The 15222-nt window shown below is 38.1% G+C and overlaps 1 protein-coding gene across 10 annotated transcripts in view; it reads right to left on the reverse strand.

Moving 5' to 3' along the window:
* The window catches only part of DLG2 (discs large MAGUK scaffold protein 2), a 2226746-nt gene that overhangs the window by 1085890 nt on the left and 1125634 nt on the right, over positions 1-15222 (reverse strand). For 7 of the 10 annotated variants that reach the window (XM_061119788.1, XM_061119779.1, XM_061119776.1 and 4 more), the window contains one exon: positions 4213-4254. The exons of the other annotated variants lie outside the window; for them this stretch is intronic. In XM_061119788.1, coding sequence (XP_060975771.1) covers positions 4213-4254 — 42 coding nt within the window. The remainder of the gene's footprint in view (positions 1-4212; positions 4255-15222) is intronic. 10 annotated transcript variants of the gene reach the window in all.

The raw sequence follows: 15222 nt of genomic DNA on the forward strand, positions 1-15222 counted from the left end.
AATCCGCCTGTAATGCAGGAGACTTGGGTTCAGTCCCTGGGTTGGGAAGATCCCCTGGAGAAGGGAAAGGCTACCCACTCCAGTATTCTGGCCTGGAGAATTCTATGGACTGTATGTATAGTCCTTGGGGGTCGCAAAGAGTCAGACATGACTGAGCGACTTTCACTCCATTTCTGATACATGAAACTGAGTTCTGAGAGAGAAGCAACCACATTTTACTTATTGTTGGGATCCTTGTAGCTGGCACAGCACGTGCTACATAACAGTCATTCAGTCAATACTTGGGTAAATGAATAAATGAGTCTCTAGAGGGAAATCAGTGCAAACAATGGAAAGACCCCAGAAAGACAGTCACTTTCCTGAATCTGATTGTGCTATTAATGGTCATTACTGTTGAACAGAGTTTTAAGTTTCTTATGCCTCACTTTCTTAAACGGGGAAATAAAGAGGCATGACCCCACAGGTCTTTATTAACTCTAAAATTCTATGATCTCCAATTAATAATATCAGCATTTTTCTTTTCTTTTCTTTTCTTTTTTTTTTTTTTTACAGATTTCTTACCCATCAGAGAGGAGAAGCTCCCACTTGTCAAGACTCCCCCCTAGGCTGTCAGGGACTCTGACCACAAATTAAACCACTTAGAGCCTTTCTGGAAGCAATCACCACAGATCCTATATCCCCGTTTTCCTTAGGTAGTCTTCTTAATCACTATAAAATAATGATTCTAAAAACTTTTTTAGAATAGTGCAATAGTGCAAATAGTGCAATAGTGCAAATAAACATATACAAGAGCTGAAATTAACTGACAGAGTGACGACTGTGCTTTTAAACATGCATATAAATCTAATTTTCTAGAAAGAAGAGACATTACCCAGTATCTCTAATGTCCTACTCGTCCAACAACTGAGGAATGACCCAATGTTAACAAGCTAATGCAGCTATCCTTCTTGCACAAGGCTATAAAGTCATGAGGAATCACTTTTCCACACTTAGGGCAAAATATTTACTCCATTTAGAGGGATGCCAGTTTGGTTCCACAGAAATAAGAAAATAATTATGAACGGCTTAACTGTGTAATACTTTTTTAGTTTTTCTTTTCTTTAACACTAAAGTGGAAAGGACTACATCATCACCCACTAGAGATTAGAAATGCAAAAATTCAAAGAAGTTTCTCTGTGTTGACTTTAGCTGAGCAGGACTGTAGCAGGCTGCTTAACAACCAGCCCTGATTTTTGTAGGAACAGTCATAGAATCTACAAAGAGTTCAGCAGGCCCATCCATAAAAATCACACACCTGGTGTTATGGCTACACAGAAGGAAGAGTGTACCAAATCCTAGAAACATAAAGGCTAACTCTGGGAACTGACAGACCCACAAGTGGGGGTAGGTACTTGTTATGTGTGCTAAGTCACTTCAGTCGTGTCCAACTCTGCAATCCCCATGGACTGTAGCCCACCAGGCTCCTCTGTCCATGGGAGTCTCCAGGCAATAATACTGGAGTGGGTTGCCACGCCCTCCTCCAGGACATCTTCCCTACTACCCAGGGATAGTACCTGCGTCTTTTATGTCTTCTGTAATGGCAGGTGGCTTCTTGACCACTAGCGCCATCTGGGAAGCCCAAGTATTTGTTATGTAGTTTCCTGGAGACTTCCCTGATGGCTCAGACGGTAAAGTGTCTGTCTACAATGCGGGAGACCTGGGTTCGAACATCCCTGGGTGGGGAAGATCTCCTGGAGAAGGAAATGGCAACCCACTCCAGTATTCTAGCCTGAAAAATCCCATGGAGGGAGGAGCCTGGTAGGCTACCTTCTATGGGGTCACAAAGAGTCAGACACAATTGAGCGACTTCACTCACTTAATTTACTTTTATTGGTTACAAAGTAACCTTCAGAGAGAGAAATAGAATGTCAGAAGAACAAAAGACCAAAGATCTCTGAGCCAGCCCGCTTGCCCTAGAGACAAAACCTAGGTCTCAGAGAGGTTCATATCTTGCCCAAGGTCATACCCAGGAGCCAAGCCAGGTCACAGACTTTGCTGTCTACTTCCCAGGGCAACATTCTTTTCTTTGTTGCTCGGACAGAGTTGTACTTCTACAATATTCCTCATTGGATTTGTTCTCTGAGAATACAGTTGCTCAAAATAAGGATAGCTCAAGAACAGAACCACATTTTACTCATTGGTGGGTTCCTAGTACCTGACATAATGCATGCTACATAATAGCCATTCAGTTAAGGGTAGGATAAATACAGGAATGAGCCTCTGGAGCCCTAGAGAAATCAGTGCAGACGATTGAAAAACACTGGAAAGACAGTCAGATCCAGATGCTAGGTCTGATTCTGCGACTAATTGTCAAGGGGTCAGGGTACAGTCCATTCTCCTCAGAAATTTCAGAGACATTTAAAGAGGAGGAGGAAGGATAAAAGAGAAAGTGGCAATAACTTGAGAGCTTGAGCTCAATTTATTCTGAATGACATTAAAAATAGATATGGATTATCAACACTATATCATAAAATGTCTTCTCCCAAAATAGATAAATGGATATATAAGATGTGGTATATAGAAGTAGATATATATTATGTATATGTATACATACACACACAATGGAATACTCAGCCACTAAAAAACTGAAATTTTGCCATTTGTAGAAGGATGGGAGAAATAGGTGAATGGAATTAAGAGGTATAATTCTCCAGTTATAAAATAAATAAGCCATGGGAACATAATATATACCATAAGCATTATAGTCAATAATATTTTAATAAATTTGTATGAGGACAGATGGTTACTAGAGTTACCACAATGATCATTTCATAATGTATGTAAATGTCAAATCACTATGAAATATACCTGAAACCAACATAATACTGTACATCAATAAAACATTTGGTAAAATTTTTTGTATATTTCAATAAAAACTTCAAGATGATGGTATAGCAAAGGGACTTGGTGTCACAAGAAGGACTAAAAATAAACACTCCTCACTTACAGAATCTACTGGATTTATGATCACTGCCCAAATTCAGAGAACATTCCAAGTGGAATGTTCTTGGCTGCTGGAATACCCCTATGTGTAGAATATAACAGTGAAGTCGATCCAAATAGGACATCATCACACATCTGATCCATTCTCATTACCATGGACCCACAGCAGGATATGCTGCCTGCTTTGGTAACTCAGAGTTCTTTTGTACAACAAACTGTGATTACTTCATAAAGGTCACTTCTCCCAAATCCCTGGAAACCATGGCACACCAACCCACCAAGATCACAGAAGCAATTAAAAGTGTTTAACTGGGAAGGTTGCCAGGACCAGATGGCTTCTGCCAGTGGGTTTTTGTTTTAAACTGCACAACACTAGGGAAACAGCATTTATTTGCCTCATATTTATTTTCTAGTTTTTTTTTCATATTTATAAAATAATGCACTCATCATAGGGATTCTCATTACATGGACATTAGAATGTGGGTCATGAGAGACAATGATAGATTCTTCCCCCTGCCCCCATCATGTCCATTGTGGTTCGAATCAGCTCAAAGTTTGCCATATATACTCTACTAGTATGAATGCATATAAAATCCTACTTCTGGGAAGTAAAGGGTTCTTCAAGAGCTTTTGGAATTAGACTATAGAATAATCTATATACTAAGAAAGGGGTCAGACGACCTTTAACAAAACGGTCACTTTGTGCTACAAAAATACTCTGCACCCCTAATTTTGTAGTTTACAATTGCCAAACACTACCACTTATTATCTATAAGATAATTATTAATATATCAGATAGCTTTATTTAACTGAGATAAGGATTCAGCTTAGAAGGTTATTTAAATCATACCAACATAGGGTGGCCATGGATCAAATCCTGGATCTGATGTTTCCTGGTTTGTTTTTTTTTTTTTTTTGGTTCTTTTTTCAGCAAATTGACCTTGGGAAAACCATTATCTCTTCTGACCTTTGGAGATTATCATTGTCTATAATTAAAACAGTATGATATTTGCACATTTAAAGTACAAAAAAAAAAAGGTTTAGAAAAAGACCCAAATATATATATATAATCATATGTGTGTGTGTGTGTGTGTGTATATATATATATATATATAAAATTTGGTGTATGATAAAGCGGCATCTCAAGTCAGTGAGAAAGAATAAATTTATAATAAATAATACTGAGACAACTGGGTAGTCACTTGGAAAAAGATAAAATTAGATCAGTACCTCACATCGTACACTAGAATAAACTCCAAATGGATCAGAGAGCTGGATGTAAAAAAGAAAAAAAAAGAAAACATGATTAATTCCTTAAAACATAAGATAGGAGAAAGCTTTTGTAAACATGACAAAAATCCATGAGCAATAACATATATATACATATATGTGTGCATGCATGCTAGGTCACTTCAGTCATGTCAAACTCTTTGCAACTCCAAGGACTGTAGCCCGCCAGGCTCCTCTGTCCATGGGATTCTCCAGGGAAGAATACTGGAGTGGGTTGCCATGCCCTCCTCCAGGTGATCTTTCCAACCCAGGGATCGAACCAGCATCTCTTATGTCCCCTGTGTTGGCAGGCAGGTTCTTTACCACTAGAGCCGCCTGGGAAGCCCACATATATGTGTATATATATGTATAATATGAGCAATAAAACCACATATATGTGTATATATATGTATAATATGAGCAATAAAACCACATATATGTGTATATATATGTATAATATGAGCAATAAAACCACATATATGTATATATCTATGTTTTTCAAAATATGAATAACAAACTATAAAAATATACTTGCAACTTAGGAATAGGCACAAAGAAATAATACTTTAACACAGAGAAAGCCTCTAGAAATCTGGCAGGAAAATACCAAAGGCCCAAGAGAACAGTGGGCAGCCTACACCCAAAAAGAAAAACAAATGTCTTCAAACATATGAAAAGATCCATAATATCACTTACAAGAGAAGTAAAATTCTACTAAGATACTCTTTCCTACTATTTGATTGACAAAAATGTGAAAGCTTTTTAACAATTTAGTTGACAAGAAGAAACAAGGATTCTCCTATATTGTTAGTGAGCATGCAAAGCATTACAACTTGTATGACAGTGCATTTGACAATACCTAACAAAATTACATGTATGTTTTCCTTCTAACCCAGAAATCTCATTTCTAGGAACCTACTCTATGATCACACCTCTATAAATTCCAAAGAGCATATCTACAAGGCTATTTGTGACAACACTGTATATAATAGCAAAAGACTAAAGAATTTCAAATAATCAACAGAGAATTTATTGAATAAGCCATGGTCATCTACCTAAAAAGGTGCTATGTGGTTATAAAAAAGGATGAAGAAGATCTCTGCAGAGAGTTATAGAATAATTTAAATATGTTTAACAAGTGAAATAGTAAGCAAGATGCTTATCTTTCTCATTAAGAAGGAAGAAATTAATAAACACACACATACACATGCATCTCACTACTTTTGTGGTAAGAAATGCCAAATGGTAAACAAGCAATAATAATAATTGGTAACAATGAAAGCCCACCAGTGAAAATCATTTTGTCTAGGATAGACTATTGTAGTTTTAAACTTGCTTTATTATACATATACATATGTTATTTTTAATGTACAAAGATTTAGATATTCTTAAAAGCTTTTAAAGAATCACTTCAGTGTGTGACTATGTTACTTGTTCTCTGATAAAATAAGATTAACTTTCAATCAATACCTATGTATTTCAAAAGTTATGAATTGCAATTATTTTAAGTAATTCATTTCCTTCTTAAAAGTGTCCTGCTTGGACAATGAATTATATATGACTACGCCTACAGGGGACTGGGAGAAATGGATAAAAAAAATGAAAGCAATACCTCTCTGCTGTATCTTTTACCACAGTTATTACTTTTAAATCCTGTGTATATACAAATAAATAAACTTTAAGAGAAACAAAACAATAAATTCTAACAATGCAAACTGAAATAACCTAGTCTGTCTATCAGATTACTAGTTTAATCTCAAAGAAAAAAATAGTTATTTCGAGTGACTTTTAAATACAGTTCATTTTATTTTGAGTGCCTTCTAAGGAAAAACGGCAAAAAAGCCCTATATTTTATTCAATGGTTTGTTTATTTGTATTGTTAGGGCTGCAATTTTGACGCTGTTTGGTCTATCAGGCAGAATAAAGCAAATGAGCAAAAGTATCATTAAGAAAACAAGCATCTTAGTGTAAGAGAAAGGAATTACAAAGTCAAGGAGTTCTAACGAAATGCTATATAAGGTTAGATTTGAATTGGAAATACCATTAGCTACTCATGACATTTATATATATATATGCTGCTGCTGCTAAGTCGCTTCAGTCGTGTCTGACTCTGTGCGACACCACAGACGGTAGCCCACCAGGCTCCTTTGTCCCTGAGATTCATCCAGGCAAGGATGCTGGAGTGGGTTGCCATTTCCTTCTCCCTTATATATACATATCTATACTTTTTTTTCACTATTCACTAATAGGACCTAAGAAACAACAACACACTAGTGGTCAGGAGCATAACTAACACCAAGATCTTGGTTTCTAATGATCATTTTCTACTAAATGGAGTCAGAATACCTTGGAGAGATGACTAATTTTATATGTGGGGCGGGAAAAGTTCCAGAACATGAAAGCCAATTTGAAGGGGTCCTTCTTGACCAAGTTTGGACATCAAAGAGAATACTGCTACTTTTTTTTTAATTGAAAGAGAACATTTGCCATCCTTAAAGCTGATATTTTATATTAACTTCTTGTTCTAAGGGAAATGTATTAAGTCATCCTGCATTCACATAACTAACATCTTAAGACAATGAAGAAAAACATATTATAGAAAAATGCCCTGTAGAAGAAATAACAGAATTAGAGCAAGTGAGCTACAGAGACCAAATGTGGCAAAATGCCAACAGATGGTGAATAAGGTAAAGTTGTATAATGGTGTTGTTTACTGCTCTTTCAACTTTTCTCTAGGTTTTTAATTATTCAAGATAAAAATGGGGGGAAAGCTCAGTGTTATGGGGAAACTTTGAGAGGTTTAGATCACAACATAGTAAAGATGTAAGATTCAAATGTAATTCATGAACCATGATTGGATCTTGGTTTGGTAAAAAGACAAAATACTATAAACAGTTGAGGAGGACAGTTGGGGAACCTGCATATGAACTGGATATTAATAATACTGGAAAGTAATCATTAATTGTTTATTTTCTGGTAATGCTGTCAAGGTTACGTAGGAGATAAATATTGAAGCCATTCTGTCTGCAAGCTACCTTCAAATGGTTCTGTGACAATAATTACAGTTGTTTACATGGATCAGGGAAGATAAATTAATAGATTGATAATTTCATAAATAGATAATACACATATGGTATATTGCTAACAATTGTTGAATACCAAAACTATCAATGTTCATTATACTATTCTTTCAATATTGTAGTAATTTTTAAAATTTGTTTTTGATAAAATGCTGAAAAAAAATTAAAATCAAAGACAATATTGGGGGGTTTAACAAAATTACATATAAATAAAGTATACAATTTGCACACATAGTTGTGCCATCTTAAGATTCAGTTCAGTCGCTCAGTTGTGTCCGACTCTTTGCGACCCCATGGACTATAGCATGCCAGGCCTCCCTGTCCATCATCAACTTCCGGAGTTTACTCAAACTCATGTCTATCGCATCAGTGATGCCATCCAACCATCTCATCCTCTGTCATCCCCTTCTCCTCCCACCTTCAATCTTTCCCAGCATCAGGGTCTTTTCCAGTGAGTCAGTTCTTCGCATCAGGTGGCCAAAGTATTGGAGTTTCAGCTTCAGCATCAGTCCTTCCAGTGAACACCCAGGACTGACCTCCTTTAGGATGGACTGATTGGATCTCCCTGCAGTCCAAGGGACTCTCAAGAGTCTTCTCCAACACCACAGTTCAAAAGCATCAATTCTTCAGTTCTCAGCTTTCTTTATAGTCCAACTCTCACATCCATACATGACCACTGGAAAAACCATAGCTTTAACCATAGCTTTGTTGGTATCTTAAGATTCAACTTCTAAATAAATGCTGTTTTACCCTCTTCCTCTACTATCCTACATTTTATAACACAGAATGTCATTAACATGGGGAGGAAATTGGGGCTGCCTTACGGGGTTGAGTGAACAACTTTGGGTTTAGGGAAAATGAGATTAAGAAGGCTGAATTACCATAAAACGGTCCCTTGACTTCCCTGTGTTTTAATTGGATCTTGTTGGCTAGTTCCATATTTCCCAAAGGAGGGGACAAATGTTGATTTTCCCACTCTCTGTTTTAGCTCTTCCATTTAAACTCAGCCAAGTGAAGAACACCAGTAATCCTTGTGCACTTCCCCTCCACACAGCAAACTTCCCACGCACACACCCATGGTGCACTAATCTAACACACTGATTAGAGACTCCAGTTACCATACTCATAACTCATGCTGCCACTGCAGCCAGAATTGCTGTTACTATCTAAGATGAATACCTTGCTAACACTCTCAATTTTGCCCCATCACTGAGTCCTTGTCCTGGGCTTAGATGAAGACATGTTCTAGCAATTTAGCTCTTTTTTTTTTTAAAGTACTGTGTCCCCCACATTTACTTATGTTAAAAACATTTTTACCAACTAGAATATTTAGAATATAAATGTAACTTAAAGTTTCACATATTCAATCAAGTCCCAGATTTTCCTTTGCTACTTCATTTTGCTTTAAAATCTTAATCCTTGCCATTTTCTGTTCCAGAACTATTATGCTTTGCTCTAGAGTAAACAGAAAGAGAGAGAGGCTAATTCATGGATTAATTCATAGATATAAAGGTTATTAAGACATTTGAATCAAGTTGCAACTTCCTAGTTCACCTTCAAGTACCAGCTGATATGATATTTCCCTTGTAAGTCTGCTCAAACACATAGGCAAATACCAAACTCATCTATACCCCAGTAATTAGCACATCACAAGGACAAGAAAGAAAGCTGAGGGCTGAAGAATTGGTGTTTTTGAACTGTGGTGTTGGAGAAGAGTCTTGAGAGTCCCTTGGACTGCAAGGAGACCCAACCAGGCCATCCTAAAGGAAATCAGTCCTGAATGTTCATTGAAAGGACTGATGCTGAAGCTGAAACTCCAATACCTTGGCCACCAAATGAGAAGAGCTGACTCATTGGAAAAGACCCTGATGCTGGGAAAGATTGAAGGCAGGAGGAGAAGGGGACGACAGAGGATGAGATGGTTGGATGGCATCACCGATGCGATAGACATGAGTTTGAGTAAGCTCAGGGAGTTGAAGATGGACAGGGAGGCCTGGCGTTCTGCGATTCATGGGGTCGCAAAGCTCTAGACACGACTGAGCCACTGAACTGAACTGAACTGAGGACAAGTAAGGGCTCTTTAAATATTTCTTGAGTGAATAAAGTATCCATCCCTATGATATTTACCATTCTACTTACTATGCTATGGCATAACTATTTCTACATACCAGTTTCCCTTCCATGGAGCTAACATTGAATATTTTCTTCTGGGTAGAGTGAAATGACGAAGAATAGTCTTGGGAAAATAAATCTGGCAAGAGTTTCCAGGTGGAAGGGTAAATCTGAGGAATAACACACTGAAGGAGTAAGGAAGACTAGCTATAAATCATTTGCATATAAAGCCACAGAAGTTCCTTTAGACCAGAGGATTGAGCCTAAGATTAGAGACAATCCTTTCCTATCCTTAAAACACCGGACTGATGGCACAGCAAAATCTAGTGGCTTATATGTAGAGCCTGGGAATTAAAGTTAAAATTAAGGAACTCATTTAAACCTTTAAAGCCTCAGCAAGAAAAAAAAAAAAAGAAAAAAGAAAAGGAAGATACTGTATGGAAGCTATTTCAGTGGCAATAAATCTTTGCAGTGGAGATTTACATTGCATGATTGTGGCAACTGCTTTATTTTTATTCTGTATACTGTAGTGAATCAACATTGCCATCATTAAATATTTATCCAGCACTTCTGCTAACTTGCTGCAGCAAACTGATTTTTTAATGTTCCCCCCTATCTAATTATAGACAAAATAGATAATGTGAATATAAAAGGGCATGAATACTCAACAAATAATATTTATATTGAAATATGTACAGCTTTATTGAAACAGTCACTAGGGTAGAGCTGCATGAAAAGATAAAGTATACAGAAAATATGGTTTAATGAAAATAAATGCAATGAAATATATAAATCAAAATTGATTGCAAATGTGTGTGTGTGTGTGTGCGCACTCAGTCATTTCAGTTGTGTCCAAATCTTTGCAACCCCATGGATTATAGTGCACCAGGCTCCTCTGTCCATGGGATTCTCTAGGCAAGAAGACTGGAGTGGGTTGCCGTGTCCTCTTCCAGGGGATCTTCCCAACCCAGGGATCAAACCTGCGTCCCCTGCATCTCCTGCGTTGCAGCTGGATTCTTTACTCACTGAGCCACCCAGGAAGCCCCTTGGCAAACATCGGTGAGCCCAAATACATAAATCTAAGAGCGAAATGGAAATGTTGGAAAGTGAGGGGCCTGGGGATTAGCGAGGGAAAATCAAGGAGGGTTTCAAGGAAGAGGCAAGGGTAAAATAGACATTCATTTAAGGAGGCTTCACTTGCCCTCTTATTCAACAAAATGTTTACAAGAATCTTTTCTGTCAGCCATGTTAGATGCAAAAGATCTAGAAATAAACAAGCCACTGTTCCTATTGTCTAGGAGTTCACCATCTAATGGAGAAGAAAGACATAAAAATAATTGCCATACAATGAAGTAAATGCTTGGGAGGAACATGGAGTTAGGAAAGACTCAAGACATTGAGATTTGAGGCTAAGTAATATAAAGTTTGCTGGGCACAGAAAGCAAAGAACCGCCTTCAAGCAAAAGGGACTGTGGTGGGATGCTTACATATTAGGGATTTATTTGTATAAATGGTAAGAACCATGCTCCCTGGCAGAAGCAAATACATGCACAAGTCAATACCTGCAGACAAAGTAGTAAAGAGAGTTCAGAGGAGTTTGAGTGTGTGCACAGGGATGATGGAAAAAGGGTATGAGCAATTTGGCAGAAGAGGACTTTTTATGGTGTACTGATAATTCTGGGGGCTTCCCAGGTGGCACAGTGGTAAAGAATCTGCTTAACAATGCAGGAGACACAGAAGACGCAGATTCGATCTCTGGGTTGGGAAGATCCACTGGTGTAGGAAATGTCAACCCACTCCAACATCCTTGCCTGGAAAATTCAATGGACAGTGGAGCCTTGTGGTCTACAGTTCATGGGGTAGCAAGGAGTTGGGTACAACTGAGCATGCAACACAACAATGATGATTCTGGACTTTATTCTGTATGTCATGGTTAAGTAACTGAAGGTTTTAAGAAGGGACAATCAGATAAACAATTCAGAAGGCATTAATACATGCAGCGTTAGGACAAGGAAGGGACATTCTTAGCACCTTCCATTTTTGTGCTTCTAGGCAGGTTTAAGTGTCAGATACTCAGCTCAAAAGCACTCAGAAAAATAGGTGTTGACAAGATATTTGGGGGACATTCAATCAAGGTCAGGTTGTTGCAATATGACTGTACTAGCAACTGAAAAAAATAAAAATGTGTTCTTCTCAATTCCTGCTAATTTCAGAAATCATATTGGATTATGTATCAAATTAAACTCTTTATCATTAGAGAAATTAAGTCAAGTATCACAAAACCTTATTCCTGCCACTCAAGACTTAACTTTGCAACATGTAAAGTGCCTTGAGCAAGCCAGGGGATGTCCCAGATCTAGACTGCCAAGGCTAGAAGGATCTAAGATTTATGCAAGCTAATCTCTTTAGTTCACAAATAGGTAGATAGATATGCAGAACTACCATATGACTATCTGAAGTTCATACAACTAGAATTATAGAATTAGAGCTTTAAGTTTATCTTCTGACTCCCAGTGCCAGCCCTCAGCTTCTTCTGCAACACTGGACTGCCTCTCTTCAATGGAAGGGGCCATTCTTTAAGGACATGGCTCTGGTGAATTTCTGTTTATTAGGGTCACTCTACAGTGCCCTCATTTAGAGGCCACTAAAGCCTGACTCACAAATAGCCTGAGCCCAACATCTTTCTATATGAATACATAGAAAGGTGATTCCATGAAATGAGCATGAAGCTTCCTGGAAGAAACCTGTCCCTTCTTTTACAAGACATTGCACCTGGGGAAGGCAGATCACCCTAAAGGAGACAAAGGATGCTCTGAATAGCCTACCTGATGTCATTCACAGAAATTACACAATAAATAGCCAAGATACAGAGAAGTGACATATTACTTTTATCGGGTAATGTCAAATAAGCAGAGAAAAGTAAAGATTAGCTCTGTTGGAAGTAGTCTAAAGCCATTTTATCCAGGGGTACTTGAAAGAGAAAAAAACAAACAAACAACAACAAATCTAGCACATCCACTGAGGCATGCTTTTGAAGATACTTTGCAGAACAAACTCTCTGAAAAGCAAGTTGTTTTCCTGCTTCTTTCTCATTTTGAAAAAATGGTGCGAAACACTTTAAGACTGGGTAAAAGAAGGAATCTGTTGATAGTTGGAAACACAGACTTGCATAGTTTTCTAACTTGATTGCTTGTCTAACCATTCTCAATATTTATACCCTAAAAGCAATGATTCATATTTTTCCAAAGTTTGCTTAAAATGGTGATCTCGCCAACTGGTTCACCATTGGTGAGCTGTAGACTTTCAGATGTACTTCGGAGACAGCTGGTAGTAGTTCATCCTCATATTTATGACATCCTGTGACAATGGGCAACGGGCTTGTTTTCTGTGCAATTAGTAGCATCTGACTGACGTAAGACTCAACACCTCTTCCGCGATTCCTCAGCGCTCCTCTCAATATCTTCTTTCTTAAAACCCAATTTTTAATCCTCTACATCGAGTGGGGTCGCTTGCTCTAAGTCCCCTATAGGAGTTATAATCGGTCTCTAACCCTATTGTCTTAGAGCACTTTCTTTACACTAGGGAGCGCTTCTGTGGGAGAGTAAGGTATCAACATGTATGTGTTTCTTCATTACTGCAGTCGACATGCAGCCCAGGTTACAGACGCACCCAGCACACAGTAGGTGTTCATCAGAGGTAATTCCTGCAGCTTTTTAGAGGGATGCTACCTAACTTAATCCTCACAACAATGCTTGGATAATGAAACTATTAACAATTGTAGATACTATTTATTTTACTCACACTTGGTATCAAGAGAACTTGACATATATTTCTTTTATCCTGTGAGGTAGAATTCTCATGCTATAGATCACCTATCCAACTGGTAACAGATTCTAAGTACAAACCTTAGTCTTCCACTAGTTGCTGCTGCTAATACTACATTTACTACTATTAGTAGCAGAAGTATCTTTCCTTGTTACATCAAATTGTATGAGTTCAACTTCTAAATCACAACCTTTCTGAAGGATAGGACTATGTCTGATTTATATCTGTTGAACTCAAATGAATATAACTGATTCAAAAGGAGTTTACACCAGCATTTTCCCTATTGAGTAACGCCTTTTTTTCCCCTAAATCTTTCTCCCTCCTTTGTGCTATGATACAAAACCAAAATAAAGTTAAATTTAATTTAATAGAAGTAAAGTTAAAAACAATCTAACAGCCAAGCCTTTGGTTATAGCTTAACCTTCATTTCCGATGACAAATCAAAAAATGACATTTGGTGTAACCATAAGATCTGCTTGATTTGACCAAAAAATAGAAGTATGAGCTGATAGGGCATGATGAGCTATAACAAGATGTAACCAACAGGTTATTTTTTTTTTTTTCTTTTACTTTCTTGGCTGGCACAGCCTGGCTTCTCTCCAATACAACACTTGTGACATCATCTCCTGTCTCCTCTCCTCCCAAACCATCTTGTGGAAGTGTATCTCATTCAAAAAAATAAAATGATTACAGTATTTTTTTTTTCTTTTCACGTTACACTGAAATGTAATGTTCTAAAATATTTCTACTTATCTTCCATAAGATTGAAATCAGTGAGAGTTTGTGAATAAATAATCATTTTTCTCAGTTAAATGGAGATGATCTGGTGGTGGGGGGAGAGAAAATGCATACCTACTGTGAAAATGCTTGGAGCCCTGGAAGCCCTTCTGTTTTGCCATGGGAACGGCTCACAGGATACGGTGTATCTAAGGGAACTTATGAGGTCTTATGGCTGCTTTCTGGTAGTTGCTTGAATTTCACTCTTTGCTAATGAGTGTGTTGGATTGACTCCTATAGGCAAGCGAAAGATAACTGTTTTATGACCTAGCTGTCAAAACATTGGTAGCTTAAAATCAGGCATGGTGGGAGTATTAACACCATGGATATCAGCAAGTGCTACAAATCAGAGCCTTTTTAAAAAGAGCCTGTTTACAGGACATCATTGCATTTAACTCTGGTTATAAGGACCCCGAGGGCTTCTCTGGTGCCTCAGATGGTAAGGAATCTGCCTGCAATGCAGGACACCTGGGTTCAATCCTTGGGTTGGGGAAATTCCTCTGGAGAAGGGAATGGGAACCTGCTCCAGTGTTGTTACCTGGAGAATTCCATGGACAGAGGAGCCTGGAGGGGTACAGTCCATGGGGTGGCAAAGAGTCAGACAAAGCTGAGTGACTAACACACATACACATAAGGACCTCTACCACAAACAACTAGCCTGAAATTGTCTTGAAATTGGAAGGCACTGGGCCACTGTATATGACTGTGCAAACACCTCTGCGCCCAAGGAAACTACCTGCACAGCCGCTGAAATTCAGCCCACCCTCTGGTCCCCAAGCTGTATGCCTTGGCGTGGGGAAGTGATCTCTCTGAGGAGGATGAATTTTTCCATTTTGCAGAAAGCTGCCTTATGAGCTAGCACTGTCTCTGTTTAAATAAGATTGCACATGTTCCTACGCCGATGCTCCACAAGTCACGCCTAGTGTCACAACTGCAGATTACATCAGTCATGTCATTCCTTGTCTGCCCTTTACTTCAAATTACAAGGACTAAAATTATTGACTGGTTACTGTCACCTCAGCTCTGAGAATAGTCACTTTCTCTTTTATAGATGGCTATACCATATTCCAGAGAGGTTAAGAAATTTTCCCAAAATTGCATAGTTAATAAAAGAACAGGAGTTCAAATCCCCATATAACTGACTCTAAGACCTTCCCAAATGAATAGCATGCTGATC

This window comes from Dama dama, chromosome 2, assembly GCF_033118175.1.
Source record: "Dama dama isolate Ldn47 chromosome 2, ASM3311817v1, whole genome shotgun sequence".
Lineage (NCBI taxonomy): Eukaryota > Metazoa > Chordata > Mammalia > Artiodactyla > Cervidae > Dama > Dama dama.